Source organism: Choristoneura fumiferana, chromosome 15, assembly GCF_025370935.1.
Source record: "Choristoneura fumiferana chromosome 15, NRCan_CFum_1, whole genome shotgun sequence".
Classification (NCBI taxonomy): domain Eukaryota; kingdom Metazoa; phylum Arthropoda; class Insecta; order Lepidoptera; family Tortricidae; genus Choristoneura; species Choristoneura fumiferana.
This window is the reverse complement of record NC_133486.1, coordinates 11,616,099-11,632,688: the sequence shown is the minus strand read 5'-3', so window position 1 is coordinate 11,632,688 and position 16,590 is coordinate 11,616,099. Positions and strand designations below refer to the sequence as shown.

General features: G+C 37.5%; 1 protein-coding gene across 2 annotated transcripts in view; it reads left to right on the top strand.

The window, feature by feature from the left end:
* Nucleotides 1-16,590, top strand: part of LOC141435686 (uncharacterized) — a 124,308-nt gene that overhangs the window by 71,027 nt on the left and 36,691 nt on the right. For both annotated transcript variants that reach the window (XM_074098431.1, XM_074098430.1), the window contains exons 2-3: nt 14,013-14,148; nt 15,024-15,201. In XM_074098431.1, the coding sequence (XP_073954532.1) occupies nt 14,013-14,148; nt 15,024-15,201 (314 nt within the window). The remainder of the gene's footprint in view (nt 1-14,012; nt 14,149-15,023; nt 15,202-16,590) is intronic.

Genomic DNA, 16,590 nt, shown 5'->3' with positions numbered 1-16,590 from the left:
TGGGTTACCACAAAATATCCTGTGGCTTGTTTTCCGTTGCATAACATAATGACTACAATTTCCTACACATAACATTGTTATGTACGGCTTGCGAATTTGCGTTTAACACCTATATGCTTAACTAATCCGAATAATATAAACACGTGCGTAAACCACGCATGGTAAACAAGACATTTTGCTCTCCATCACTTTGCTAGTTCAAATCCATGTGGCTGCTTACGCAATGCCAAGGTCTCGAATACGAAACTTTTTTAAATTTTATTTTTAAACGTTCAATGAAACCTCTGTTGTAGCTGGCTGGATCGATAACACGATGATGTCATATTTTTTTTCGTGAGTGGAACGCGCTGTAATGCTAAGTTTTCGGTGGATTATAGTCATGTATACGAGTAGTCGTCTATTTTAAGTATTTTATTAATTTTTTAGTACCAAAAGTAAACCTTTGTGAGCTTTTACTAGTTCCATTAAGCGGAATTTAACACATAGAGATTGGAAAGAGTTTTGAAATTTTGTGAATTTTAGCTCTTGTAATTTTGTTACTTATGGCTCAGTGTTGCTTCTATTTGATTTATTTTTAAAAGCATAGGTAATCATTGATGATTGATGTTATTAGTTCCACAACAAAGTATAAAAAGTTCAAGCATAAAGTTATGAAAAAAGGTCCATAAGATATCTTTTCGACTATTAATAGTATTCGAATGGTGTGCCAGCCTTGACTCTATTACTCGAACAACATTGGATTTTAGTATTTACCTTTCCTTTTATGACGTACCTAGCATACCTATCTAGATTTAGGTATCTCTAATCTGATAGCGAATTCGATAAAGCGCGCATATTCTGGGCGCTTTGCAGCGACAGGGGTTTTATTTTAGTACCATCTCGGTAATATTTTGTTTAATACCCTATTTTCCTTACTTTTATTTATTTATTTATAAAAAAAGGTTATCTTGTGGATTTACAGTGAAGACCAAATTGTCCACAAGCGAGTAACTGAACAAAAATCCAAGACAAAAATGCAAATCTTAATAATAATCATCATCATCATCATGTCAGCCGAAAGACGTCCACTGCTGGACATAGTCTGCCCCAAGGCTCTCCACTAAGACTGGTCTTGTGCTTTCCGCATCCAACGCGATCCCGCGATCTTAACCAGGTCGTCGCTCCATCTTGTTGGAGGCCTATCGACAGCTCGTCTCCCGGTCCCGCGGACGCCATTCGAGAACCTTTTGACCCCATCGGCCATCAGTCCTGCGAGCAATATGCCCCGCCCACTGCCACTTCAGTTTCGCAATTCTTCGGGCTATGTCGGTAACTAGTATCATCATTTCTGATTCTATCCCGCAGAGAAAACCCCGAGCATAGACCTCTCCATAGCCCCTTGAGTGACTTTGAGCTTCCTCATGAGGCCCATCGTTAGCATTATTTAAAAAAATAGTGTTAGGTATAGTTATAATCATAACATTTATTGATATTTGTAACGCAAATATACTCAGCGGCACAAAATTTGGCCCACCCTTCATACAAAATTACCGATTCTGCATACATTTGAGGGCCAGATTTTTTGCCGCTCATTATATTTTTAACTTTAATGTAGTTAAATTGAAAATACAAACTGAAAATATAGATGCACAGAAAAACCAGAAAAATAAGACCATCACTGGGAATCGAACCCAGGTCCTCGGTATTCCGTACCGCGTGCTATACCGCTACACCACTGATGGTCAACGGTACCGACACGAATTTCCCCGCGGTATAGCACGCGGTACGGAATACCGTGGACCTGGGTTCGATTCCCGGTGATGGTCTTATTTTTCTGGTTTTTCTGTGCATCGGCCGGGGCCGGTGCTGGCTGTCAAGTACACAGAGTGATTTAGGTTGTCAATTAGCATGATGACTATAGACTGTCGCGTTTATTAGTTTGAGTACGAGTATCTCAGCTCAGTCAATGTCAAGTTGATAACACTAATCTCGCCCCACCTCGCAAGATCAAAACTCTTTGCGATAACTTGGTTATCATTTAAATACTGTATTAGTCTTTGATAGTGATATAGTGATATCTTTTTGGCTGAACTCTAATAGAGCGAACAAATCGCTATTTAAGTACTTTTAAGATTTTTTTTTATATTTTATTATATTATATATATTATTTTTATATTTATTTACACTTCCCGTATAACTTACATAGCTTAGGTTATGAAGATTAGATCCATAAACCAAGACAAATAAAACTAATGGTCCTTATTAAACACTAGCAGGCACCTAGTTTACATAACAGTTTCTACTTTTTTAATTCGCAGTAAATAGGCCTGAGTCCGTATCAGTGGGCCGTTAAAATGTGTTGATACAACAGAACAATATCAACACCAGTTTCCGAGTTCACTATCGATCAAGGTCGAGTATTCGCGAATAACAAGTGACTATTATATAACGTAACAGCTGAGCATACGTGAAATTAAAATTAGTCTGTTTATCGAGCCGCTTTTTTTTTTCTTAATTTTGCAAACTTGTCTGATGATCCTATTGAGTTTAAGTTCGATAGTTGAGTGCTTGGGTCAAGAAAAGCGAGTGTTTTTGGTTGGATTGTAATGACCATAGATTAGGACTCATTGACCGCATGCGATAAGAAAACAAATTGTGCGTAACTTATGCTTGCGTTGTCTATGTGTTTATTAGGATAAAGAATACTGTAGGGTGAATGAAGCGCCAGGAAGACAATTCAGAAGGTTTATTCAGGAAAACTTACAAAACAGGTTTAGGGCTTACTTTAGTTAAATAACTCGTCCGCGCAGCGCCTTTTATTAGTTCCGAATGCAGCCTTCGTTGGCGGCGGCCGCCGAGCGAGATAGGTAGTTACTGTGCGAGCGGGAAAGTATTCGAGCCCGCGCGCATGCTGTACAGATGTCTTAGTTTATGGTTCTACAATACGTTATTTCCTTATCCCGAGGAATATTTAGAAATCCGTTCTTAAATAGTACGCATTTTTGCTAAGTATTAAAGGAATCATCAGTCTAAATTTTAGTTTTCTAGATGGATTAGTGCAGGGTTTCTCAAACTTAATGGCTCCACGTACCCTGTTATAGTTTCTAGACGACAGCGAACACCTAACTGTGGAGAAACTAAGTTTATTTATATTTCAATTGTCATCATAATATAATGTATATTATTTATTTCAATGAAGTAACAAGTATAGGTAAGAATCATCTTGCCAACGAAAATACAAACAAACAATTAAAACAAATAACAAACAAATAAGTAACAAATTTGGAGTTGAAATAAAAAAATACAAAAAGACTCCAAAAACCAATCTTAATCATCTTGCCAGTCTTGCAGTCACCATCAAGTAAACCTTGTCGCGAACCCCCTACCGTCGAATAGCGAACCCCTAGGGGTTCGCGTACCCCACTTTGAGTAACCCTGGATTAGTGAAGGCAAATTATTTTATAAGTATAGTTAATACGTAGAAGACACAGTTTGCAATGTTTGTTAACTGTCTGAAGTTAAATAAACATTGACAATAGATGGCGCCAGTATCATTTAGCTAGCACCTTTGCTAATTAGTAAACGTGCCTACTTTATTATGTCACTTATGTAAATTGTGCTATCATTATCTGATATCTCTTTGCTGCTGAAGAATTTTAATTTTTAAGACACATATTTGTGGTGTGGTAGCACATCTACATATATGCGCCCGATATGTTTTAGAATTATCCGTGGTCCTTTGTCAAGGTGCTATGTAGGTAGCTACATATAAATTAATTTCATCAATTTTAATAATTGTAAACCTTAATAATAGGGGGTGGGGAGGCGCCCTTGTTGCACATTATTATGAAATTCGCAATCAGTTTTGATTTTCTTCAAAAAACGTTGAAACGCAGCTGGCAGTGTGACAAGTACAAATTACGAGTGTAGAATTTGAAATCTAGTAGAATTACCTACTGACTTAGTAAAAAATACGTGTGCTTTTTGAAATAATAGTGGCATTTTGTAAGTATATGCATTAAACTATCTTAAAATAAAAAAGATATTTGAGGTATCTGAGTGTTTTAATTTAATAAAACTAACAACTTGATAATACTTGGGTACTTCAACATTTCAATAGGGTGTTACATACTTATGTGGTTTTGACTGTGACCTCTGTTTGTTTTCGCAAACCACAATGGGTTATTATTAGTTATATCACGGTGATGTCGGTTCCGGTATTCCCAGATCTATGGTTACTTCGGAAGCATTGCCAGGGTCAACTCGTAAACGTCCATTTTATTGGTTAAATGTCGTAAAACGACGTAGGTAATTTGCGGTAAAATAATTATTAGGTACAGTCGAACAAACTGATTCATGTACCAGGGAAGCCTATTTTAGTATTATTTCCTTAACAAAAGTATGGTCGACATGACATTAATAGCACAATGGTTCCACTCTGGCTCATGATTCAGTTTGTTCGATTGTACAGTCTGGGTAAGAAAAGGTTCGTCACTTTTGGACCTTAACGTAACTGAAATAGAGTTGAAAAGTGACGAACCTTTTTTTACCCGACTATACCTGCTGTAGTCGGTTTGACTTGAAACCTCGGTAAACATAATGTAGGTTGGATGGACGACTTGGAGGACTATATAGAATAGTCAGCAAAAAACCTTTTTACATTTTAAGTTTTTTTTTACAGAGACCTAATTTTGTTCAAATTATACAGTCGTTAAATCCAGCGTAAAGGGTAAATATTGACTGCACAAGCACAAGTCGGACTTTGAGTTACGTAATACTTGATAGCCAATTGTTATGTCAATATTGGATTAACATAAACTCCTAGACACGGCGCGGGCGATGTAAATGGCGCGGGAAATGTAGATCAGCAGTGGTTGGCCGGTGCACCCTTTTACCGGACAATTTATGGAAAATCGTTGGCTGATGGCTTCCAAACCAACCGTTGAGTGAATGGTTGATTGTCGTGGTTGTCCGTTGAGCATCAGTAGCGAATCTTGATGACGATTTTCTCGGGAAAATTCTTAACCTTGCCCTGCTTAGTTTTCTATATATACTTTGGCCAACTGACACCTACATACATAGGGTCCTTTTTGTTCCATTATTCATACGGTATCTGGAATAACATATTTATAGGTATCATGTGAAATGAACCAATCGCTAACATTACAGATATGAAATTTTGAACCGGGATATTCATACGACGTTAAATAAAAGTAAACTTCTTTTTGATCCTCAGAAATTCAATTCTACTCCCAGGTCACACAAGACCGAAGGTCAATATTTTTATAAATTTGTGTTTTTGATCGTGGTATATATCTACCATGTTTTTTTACACCTTTAACAAAACTCAAAGTGATTATTGAAGTCGCAATTCTGTTTGCTCTTTTCCGATGTTATCAGGTTCCATTACGCTCGTTCGTTTTTACGATCGTTTTATTATTTGCTTTGCAAATCACTGAGTTACCTACTCGTAAATACCAATTATTATAATCTCGTACTGTGTCCCAAACAAGACATATTGTCTCTACTTTGAATAAATCTCTTATCTCAAATCAATACGTCTACAAAATCGACCCTTCAAATAATGCTTATAAAGTTCACTCAGAAAAAATATCGATTTTAAGTTACGAGCTTTTTAAAAGTAATGACGATTTTTACAGAAGTATGAACCATTCCTTTTGGCATTCACGGATAAAATCTGTGCATCGTTAAAAATTGTACCAAACTTATTATTAATGAAGAAGAGCTAGTTTTTCATTTAACGGAATATTCACCATTGATGTCGTATTATTTCTCAATATTCTACTTTTTATTATAATTAAGTAAATTATTCGAAGATTTTTTATACGTCCATGATCGCCACCTAATAATTACCCACTAATTAGAAACCATCGACTACAAATTTGGGAATAATTTACGATACCAATAAAAAGCAATAAAAGTCAAACACCACGGAAATCTACAGCGTATCTGGTGCCAAAACTGTTAAACGATAAATAAAACTATGCAAAACAAATCGGAAATGTACTTACTTGCATAACGTTGAAATTAGCTGCCAGCTTCCTTCCACAAAATCAAGGTCATGTTTCTAAAGATCGTATATACTACGGTATGTGGGCGAGTTACTTTTCCATTGTTTACGTACTTAACGTGTTTGAGCGATGTCGTAAAATAGTCGTACCTAACTTAGCCGTTTGCGCCGCTATTCCATTGTATTGGGATCACGTGCGGGTCCATCTGATGCCCTGTCGGCAGGGCATTAAATGCCATTCTACATAAGAAATTAATGAATAATCTATTTTTTCTGAATAAATAAACGAGTTTGTTATATTTATCGATTTTTTCCTAATTTTTAATTAATTTCAAAATAAACGCAATAGTGAATGTTTGATTAACTAAATTAATGAAGTAAACTGTTTCAAAAGCACAGAAGGGCTGCCATCGTAGACGCACAGATGGCGTTAATGTAATAATTATCTCCATGGAGATAGTATTCTTTGAAAGACCGACTTAAGTTCCCCTTTGTACATCATTAATATATCTCATTGTTTGTCAATTGTGTTTGTTTACTTATTTTGTACAATAAAGAGATTACATACATGTCGGGGGGTGGCAGATGAAAAATCGACTATGATTGATTTTTGATTATAAAAAAATCGATTATTTGTAACATTAAATAGCCAAAAAAATCGATTTTTATTTTAATTTTTCACATCCTTATACGCTATGCCTGTCGCCATCCCTATATGCCTGTTGTAAGCCAGTAAACCGATGATTGCGTCGATTATTATTTTACGCAAGACTGTCGTAAGTGTCTTCTTCTGCTTGCGAATTGATATAAATCTATATCATGATTTAAAGACTTTCGTACCTCAAAAGGAAGAAATGGAAACCTTATAGGGTCTCTTTGTTGTCCGTTTGTCTGTTCGCCTGTCAAGATCTTTTTTCTTAGGAATGTGTAGATAGATCAAGCTAGTGGAATTGCTTAAATTGTATTGTTGCTGTATTGTATATAACTACCTACACGCCTCCATACCGCGGTATTATACATTAATTTGTTTTTGGAATAATTTGCTTTATATCTGTTTCTGTTTCTTTCCTCAACAAGGAAAGCAAAAAAAAATATAGTTCTTTGCTCTAGAAAATGACTTCCGATTTCGCGTCAGTATTTACATAATTCAACATCTCTTCTTGTCTAGACTTAAACAATAAAAAATCGAGATATCACATTTACCACTTTTCACCGGATCGCGACGTATTTGACTTTGCTATCTAATCCATTTCGAACATAATCAACATCATTCATAAAAGATAACCTTTCGTCATCCATTTTGCACTTCAAATGTGCTAACAAAAAGATAATAACGCTGATAACATGTAGGTACAGTTTTCTGGATGAGCCTTAGGGTGGGCTTGTATATGTACTCGTATAATTTTTGCGTGTTGCGTTGCGTTGCATCTTCGTCTCATTCAGTTCATGAACTTGTGAGCAAAAAATTGATGAAAAATATCTGAACACGACTCTATTGTTAATGGCGTAGAGGCGTGTTCAGATATTTTTGATAAAATTTTTGCTCACAAAATTATGACATATTTACATGATTGTTAGTAGGGACGATGCCGGCAGAACACGAATGGACGGAAAAAACTAGTGGAATAATAAGAACTGGAAATGCAATAATATTTACTCTGTCACTTTGACTCAATTTGCAAAAGTATAAAAATAGATACCGGAGTAATAAGGTAACGGCGCCTATTACCGGGGAATTCGAAATCGGCGGCCTGAGTACTTTTTGTATATTTTTTGGCCCGGAAATACGATTAAAATGGAAAATAAAATACAGCGGTGATAGGCGCCATTTTTAACCGTGGATTTGTAATACCGTAGTATACGAGTACCACGGTAATAGTTAAAGTGGTATTTTGGTTCTTCATTCTTTATATTTGGTATAAATAATCGTTTATATAATTTGTTACATTTATTCCAATCTTGATCTATTGACGCTTTTAAAAAACTATTTCCCAGGTATGAAAAGTAGGTATTAACAAACTCTTAATTTTTAACAAAAACTTCAGTAGGTACCTACGGAATTTGTAGTTTCTTTCTTCCAATCTTGATCTATTTTGGACTCATTTTAAAACTCCCTTAAGTACCACGGTAATAGACGCCGTTACCTTACTTACGACGATTATTTAATTTTATTCCTACCCGGTCGGACTTTTTGTTTACTTGAGTGCAGCAAAACTTTTCAAGAATCACAACAAGCTTTGATTATTTATACACTAGATAGGAGTGTCAGTTCAGTAGGAAACAATGCTATCCAAAACGTCCCAACTCCCAACTTTTTCTTGCTTGTGCGCCTGTCGACCTCTTGACAGCTTCATCTTAAGGTGCGACCACATGCAGTCGCTCATTTGCAGCGATAAATCTGGTCACGTGACCTCATTTTGAATGTGAATTTGAATTTCCCGCGACACGAAAAAGTAGCGTTAAGTCGCCGCGTCGAGCAGCAGCGACAAGATGGCTGCTTGCAGGAATGATCTTGGTCTTGGAAGCTGATTTCTTAATCTTATTTAGTAGCAGTCGTGGCAGTGGTACAAATAAAAGAAATTGCAGTGAACGACAATAAAAAACAGTGTTTTAGCCGAAATTGAAGAGGTTTTTTTTTCCAGCGATAAAGCTCAACATTTTCAGCTTTATCGCTATGTCACCCGACCAGATTTGACACTAGAAACGAGCGTCGAGCGATTTGCACGTGGCCGCGCCTTTAAGCTCCCCTTACGTCAATCCGGTTGTCACTGTGTGCGTGCAAAATTATACCGGGTAATTTCAAATCCCCCAAAATTTAGGAGAAAATTATTAGAGCTCGATAGGCGCTACTAAAAGTGATGATTAGTGTAATTAAATGAAATATGAATAAATAAAACTAAAAAACTATTTATACCTCTACGTACAAAATTGCCTATTTATGCATACATTTGAGGGCCACATTTTTTACCGCTCAGTTAATGTTTTATTCAACAAAATCTTGAATTAATATTGATCTTATGAACGTTTGTACGAAACACCTAACTTATTTGCGATTTTTTTTTATTCGATAGGATGGCAAACGAGCAAGTAGGTCTCTTGGTGGTAAGAGATCACCACCGCCCATAAACATCTGCAACACCAGGGGTATTGCAGATGCGTTGCCAACCTAGAGGCCTAAGATGGGATACCTCAAGTGCCAGTAATTTCACCGGCTGTCTTACTCTCCACGCCGAAACACAACAGTGCAAGCAAGATGGTGGTAGCAATCCGGGCGGACCTTGCACAAGGTCCTACCATCTGCAATGAATTGCCTGAATTCAGTATTGATTACATTATTAAACCAGTTAAACTACCATATATTATACCGATTTGATTACAATTTACTTATCAATTTCGAATAAGTATACTACTATAAAAGAAAACTCAATCAGACGATGCAAATATTTATTCAAATATCAAAGAACATTCATTAGATTCCTCATTTTCTCAAGTCGATTAAAAGTAAAAATTGATCAGATTGCCTTTAGCCGCCAACCATTTTTTAAATCTCAGGGATTGTTGACATTTCCATGTCTTTACATTTTTGACCATTACTGACCCACATATCATAAAAAGACAACACAGGAAAATCTGCGTTAAGAAAACCTATCGTAAAGGTGTATTGAGAAGAGTAATACTGCTTTAAGAAAGAGAAGCGTTCTAGTTATGGCACCAAAGATATTTAATAAACTACCAACTGATTAGCAAAATTTGAATATAAGTAACTTTAAATGTTTGCTTTTTAAATTATTATGTAAAAAATGCTATGATGTTAATGATTACTTAAATGATGCTAATTTAATTTAATTGTAATGACCTACCCAAGCCTCAAGCCCTCTTGTTCTGAAAGGAGGCCTGTGCCCAGCAGTGGGACGTCAGGCTGGGATGGACCTACTCAATCTGATAATCATAATGAACTAATTCTGTAATGTATTTTGTATTGTTTTGAGTTTTGAGTGTTAAATTATTTCGCACAGCAAAAGGCAGATCATAGCTGTAGGTACAATTATCCATCTATCAAGTTCTTTAATAGGTACCTATGATGACGAATAAATTTCATTTAATTTCATTGATGCGTAAAATCGATATATTTCGGCTTTGTGCCCAATACAAACTTTTAAGTACGATTTGGACTGAATTGTAGGGAATTTTGCACTGAAAACTGGTATCACCAATAAAAAATGACAAACAATACTACTAACCAAAATAATTTAATCTTTTCTTACGAAATTTTATGGATTCTGGAGTACTTGCCGATGGAAATTAATTTTATTCGGGTTTTCTTATCGTCCCTTTATAATTTCGGCACACTTTTATGGCGCATTTCGTAATTTTGAGGCACTTTTGAATCGCGCGCTCCGCATACGTTGCGTACGATGTCACAATGCAGACTGGATGAGGGAGAGAAAATGAAACACGAGTATAAGCCAACAGTTGGCTTATATTTTTCGGGACGTTTTCATGCCGCCTACGCTCTAGCTATCTAGTGCATAAATAATTAAAGAGAACTAGGATTTGCCTCGTGTTCCGGGGGCAAAACTGCGGTTAAAGTTTGCATGATATCTTATCCACTATAGTAGTTTTCCAACTACGGTTTATCGCAGACGTGTATTGTAATTGAATAACCGTGGATATGGGTCATGTGTATTCCTTATCAAATAAATAACGCCGATGAAAAACGACGTAACTGCAAACTCTACCGGTCGAACTTCGCAACACTTACGTTGTTTTTCCTCCGACCTTTACGCGGTTTCGTTTTAATTAAATTATTATTTTAATTTACTGCAGACCGATAACGTCATGTGATAAACAGATGTATATTTATTGAATTCGTGTTGTTTTTATTATGAAGATCTTGAAGGACATGGATTGCGTTTGCGACCTTTAAATCACGACCTTATTCTTTGGACGTTGGTTGAGTTTCAGGATACAAACAAAGTTAATTTGCTCGCGATGACTATAAAGTTGAGTATTTCAAGTAACCCAAATGTTTTCAAGTTAACGTTGACCAAAGAGCTATTTAGTTTTTTTTAAATTTAGTGTTCCGCTGATGGGCGAGGGCTTTCGCTTCTTGACCTCAACCTCGCTCTGGGGCGTTTATCAGGCTTGTCCTTTGTGTACACGTCCAAATCAGCAGGGCTACTACGAAACTCGAAACTCGAAGTTCGTGTCGTGCGGTCCCTCTGACACTTATACTATTAAATACGAGAGCGAGAGGGACGGTACGATACGAACTTCGAGTTTCGTAGAAGCCCAGCAGGCCCGCAATTTCCTTCTCGCTCCACTTTATCCCTTACCCCTATCCCTTAGTGTGATTCTACCTCACAGATATACTAAAAACGCTTTAATATTTAAACACTCAAATTTAAAAAATAATTCAAACAATAAGCATAATATGATTGACGACAATATAAGTATGTATTACCTACTTGAATCATCTGTAAAAGATGTCAAGGCCTCAAAAGGTAAATATTGTTACTCACCGCCTCTAAACTTTGCGACTTTCCCTGCATGTGTGTACTTATTATGTTGATTATTTTGCAGGTGGTAGGACCTTGTGCAAGGTCTGCCCGGATTTCTACCACCATCTTTGCTCGCTAATCCTGCCGTGAAGCAGCAGTGCTTGCATTGTTGTGTTTCGGCGTGGAGAGAGTAAGACAGCCGGTGAAATTGCTGGCACTTGAGGTATCCCATCTTAGGCCTCTAGGTTGGCAACGCATCTGCAATATCCCTGTTGTTGCAGATGTTTATGGGCGGTGTTGATCTCTCACCATCAGGAGACCCACTTGTTCGTTTGCCATCCAGTCGAAAATAAATACATTTGATGGCATCTTATTCGATCTTTCTTACAAACTAGAATTTTATCCCTGGGGGGGGGGGGGACTGTTAGGTTCGAAACCAATCACATAATTAGTTTAGTAAAGCATAATTTCAGTTCATCAAAGAACCTAATCAATCATCATCATATCAGCCGTAGGACGTCTACTGTTTGCACATAGGCCTCGACAAGCGGGTTTGACCAGGTCAGCCATCCATCTGGTTGGTGGACGTCCTAAGCTGCCCTTGCCGATCCGCGGTTTCCATTCGAAAACTTTTCAGCCCCAACGGCCATATGTTCTCCCTGCTATACTCGTATATATAGCTATTAGTGTCAATTCCAAAATGTCCAGACAATCCGTTATACCGATATATTTGATAATAATCGTACGATCATTGTTCACGATTGTTTTTCAAATAATATATTAACAGAATGCCAAATGTCATTATACTTGTAGAGATATTATCTGGCATTAGTTTCATGGTCAACCTGTCTGACATTGGACCCAAGGTTCGTCGAACTCTGGGCTATGTCTATGTGACAGTTACGCTCAGTGCAGTTTCACTAATGTAGAGCAGAGCAGAGACATGGAGCATCGATGAAAGCGTACCCTTTCGGTCACAATAATATGGATGGATAAGTAGTACCATTTTTATCATCACACAAATAGATACATACATAGAAGCCAGAATGTTTTGAGAAAAGAGGAAACTCGTCAGCTACCATCTAAGTAAACTTTGTTCAAATTCGAAGAAGCCACACCATAGAAAAAACCTAAAACTCTACTTAATATGTAGAAAGCGACTTCCGGCTTTACACAGGTGAATCAAAGGCGGTAACTTCAGATGTTCACCTCCCTTTCCTCAAAACTTTACCCGCGTGGAGCCGGGGCTCGTCCCTAGTTTATTTATTATACAAAGCTTCTTCCGGAATTACTTTATCTTTTGACGAAGTCTCATCAAAATCCGTTGCGTAGTTTAAAAGATCTAAACGTACATACATACCTACCATAATCCCCTTGTGCGATTTAAAGATATGAAAGAGCAAAATACAAGTGTAATATTGACAATTTAATACTTTACCTTCATAATTTATCCTCGTTTTGGACATTTACTAATTATTAGCTTCATAGGCCATTAAGTTTATAAATGTGGCAAGCACGAGCGTGGAGTCATTAGTTAAGAGTCCCAAATGAGACAGAAGGGTCAAAGTGTATGACCAAAACTTTTATTCCTCTGGGATATAATTTATTATACGTCAATTACACTACTTCGTTCACTTAATGCGTTTGCCGAATATGTTTCCAATTACTTCATCATGGCACCCGAGTGCCATGCACCTGTTGTACCTGGATAAAGACGGTCTTGGTCTATCACGTCGTAGCAGCCTTTCTGTGGCTCCCGCTAATACGTGTAAGATGGATTACTCCTCCTTATTCAGAAACCACATCTCCTTCTCTTACCTTCATGTCTAATCGTATTTTTGCATGTTTCGAGCAGACATTAGTTTTATCAAGTTATTTATGAAAACAAGTCTAAAACACTTCAAGGTACCTATCGCGAGGCCCTTTGAGGCAGAGGAAACATACTTAACATTTATCTGACACTCATCGACACTCAATCACCCACCACTCGCTCACTTTGTCAACAATTTGCGACTAATAATATGGTTTTAATTCAGCCACTTTTGCCTAAGGATAGTGCACTTATGTTTTTACTTAAGTTGCGGAATATTCCCTATAGCTTTATCTGTATTTAGAACATGAGATAGTTTACGTGGAAATAAGTCTAGGTCTCTTGAGATAAATTGGGGCTCCGAAACAGAAACCATAAACTGGATATCTGTAATTAAAAGGAATACGGCCAAGTGGGCTATCTTCCGTATTGTTTTGTGACACGGTTTACAAGTTAGATAAGGGCAATATTTTTCCATTTGCAGAGCTCATACCTGCTGATATATTCTGTTGTGCTATCTGTATTAATTTATTTTGAGGACAGTCTCAAATAGCCGCAAACTTGCAGCGTTAAATATCCTAGTAGGTAATATTACTATATCAGCAAGATCAGGCATTATCATTGACAAGGACCTGCTCAAAATTGCGCCTAAATCAAGCAGTTATCAAATTAACGTTTACTTTGTCCACAGTGGTATATTGCGACTACAATGGATCAGGAAGAGCTCTGGAGTGGTTGGAAGAGTACGTGGCAAGAGACGTGCTGCCTACCCACGCTACGAGATGTACTGCCCTGTCGTACACTTCTGGACAGAGCGAGATTTACAGGTGAGATTAAGTTTTTAGACAAGGACCTTTGCCTAACTAGGTATGTGTGTAGTAGACGTTTTACAGCTACGTGCAACGAGATGGACGAATGACCTGGTTAGAGACTTAGCTTCACAGTGAATGCAGGCTGCTTCTAACCAAAGCAACTGGAGGTCTGTAGGGGAGCCCTTACTCCAACAGTGCACGTCCTACGGCTGACATGATGATGATGATCCCAATGGCATGCGACTTTATGAAACTTTGGAAATTATTTTCCACGCGAACAATAGTACATAAAAGCAAAGCTCTTTACCTAGTAAAATTATTACCATGATTTATTACCAGGGTCAAGATCTTTCAACACAAATAGAGAAAGTTCTTCAAGGGCTTAATTTTGTTCTGCATTGATATTTAGAAGTGAATCGTAAATACGGAATGGCCCAAATAATGATGAAACCGTTCTTTCACATTCTATGACAGTTCGAGCAGATTGCCGTCACTCTCCAGAGGCCTTATTGTGCAACAAACTTGAAATCACAATAGTTTTCACCACTTCTTTCTGCCACACGGTATAAGACGAGGGTAGAAAGAGATGGTGAATGCAATCGCGAACGTCAGCACGTTAGACAATACGGCCTCAAAAGCGATATGTTTGAAGAATGACTGCCAAAAATTGTCCTTATTTGTTCACTTAACACTTCGCTTTTGTAAAAAATTAAGAGACGTTATTTAGACCGGGCGCGCAAATCTTGAGGGTTAATGTCTTATGCTTCAGCTTTTTAATATCAATTCAGGCATTTCAAATAGACGGTACCTAGGTTCGGCTGCAATGGATTTCCTTTACATAACCTATTACCTCTATATGCGTGGTCATTAAAGTTCTTCCCTGTTTCCAGGTCGGAATCGAAGCAGATAATCCGAGGCTCGGTAGGCGCGGGCCCAGAAGATGCGGTCGTGCTGGGTGCATCGCTGCCGCGGTTCTTGCGAGCTCTGCGACCACACAACGTCACGTTGTTCGTGTCTTCGCGGGAAACAGAGCGGCAGCTCGCGGTGTGGCGGGAGTTTGACGCTGAGGTGAGTAATAAGGTTCGAAAGATCGGGTCTTTGCTGAGGATCGTGAAGATCGCAACCACATAGGACTTAGCAGGAGCGGAGCTTGCTTAAGGGTCGGTGGCATGTGGGGAGGTCGCTCGAAGTGTTGTGGTGGCAAGGGTCACTAAAAATAAATTTTGAGAAAAGATGTGCTGGTTAAGCTTGACAGGAATGTTAATAATTCGATTTCTTAAAGCATTGGGCTACGTTAGGTTAGGCAAGACTTTTGGCTATAAAATCATAGTGTAATGTTTAGTTTAAATGGCAATTCACCTAATAATTTGTCAATTTTAGATCCCAAGAAAAGCTAAATCACAACCACTGAAAGATCGATGCTAAGTCAATAACTTAATATTATAATCAAACGTCGTCGAGAGTTCAAGTGATATTTCTGAAAGTTATGAGTCGATTAAGGAACTTAAAGGTGAAGTAAAACATCGTGAGGAAACCTGCACAAACCTGCGAAGCAATTCAATGGAGTGTGTGAAGTTTCCAATACGCACTGGGCCCGCGTGGGAACTAAGGCTCAAGTCCTTTCATTCTGAGAGGAGGCTTGTGCCCAGTAGTGGGACGTATATAGGCTGGGATGATGATGATGATTATGAGGCGAATGTGATCAAGAGACTACGTTATTCAAATCAACGCAAGCGCTTCAAGCTACTGCGCATAAAGGGGTTTGTTAACATTTTGTTAATATTTTAATAATAATTTATAAGCGTTTAATATTTATGTAAAGTTGTCTGAGTTTGCTTGGCTCTGCAAAGTCAACAAGACCCGCCAATATTTGCCCACATATTTGATGGTAAATTTGCACAATCATGCCGATTTTGTAGAGACTATTTTTTACAAAATATGACCGCTACATTCAAATTTTGTTTACATGGTAGGTAACTGAGCTTGGAATTATAGTTGAGAACTTAATCTGAACATAATATAACATGACGCATTTGAGGATAAAAACGTCAATGTATACTAATCAATTCTCAAAACACTTAAATTGACAGCTAAGTGTAAAAAAATATTATTCACCATTAGTTTTATTTGGATCTAGGTGGAATCTCTGAATTTTTATCCGACTGCCCGAAGGAGGGTTATGTTTTTCGAGCGTATGTAGGTATGTATGTATGTATGATGTGGGTATGTATGTCCATTTCTTTGGTCCTCACTGAAGCCTAAACGGCTAGACGGATTTTAACATATGAGGTATCATTGGATTCGTCATAACTGTCGGAGTGACATAGGCTACATCATATTTCATTATGACCTCTTCATGAAAAAACATTTTGTCATATATGGGTATCAAATGAAAACTAATAATTAGCCCATTCTAATATATTGGGTTATACTTAATACTTTAATCAACCGTTTTTA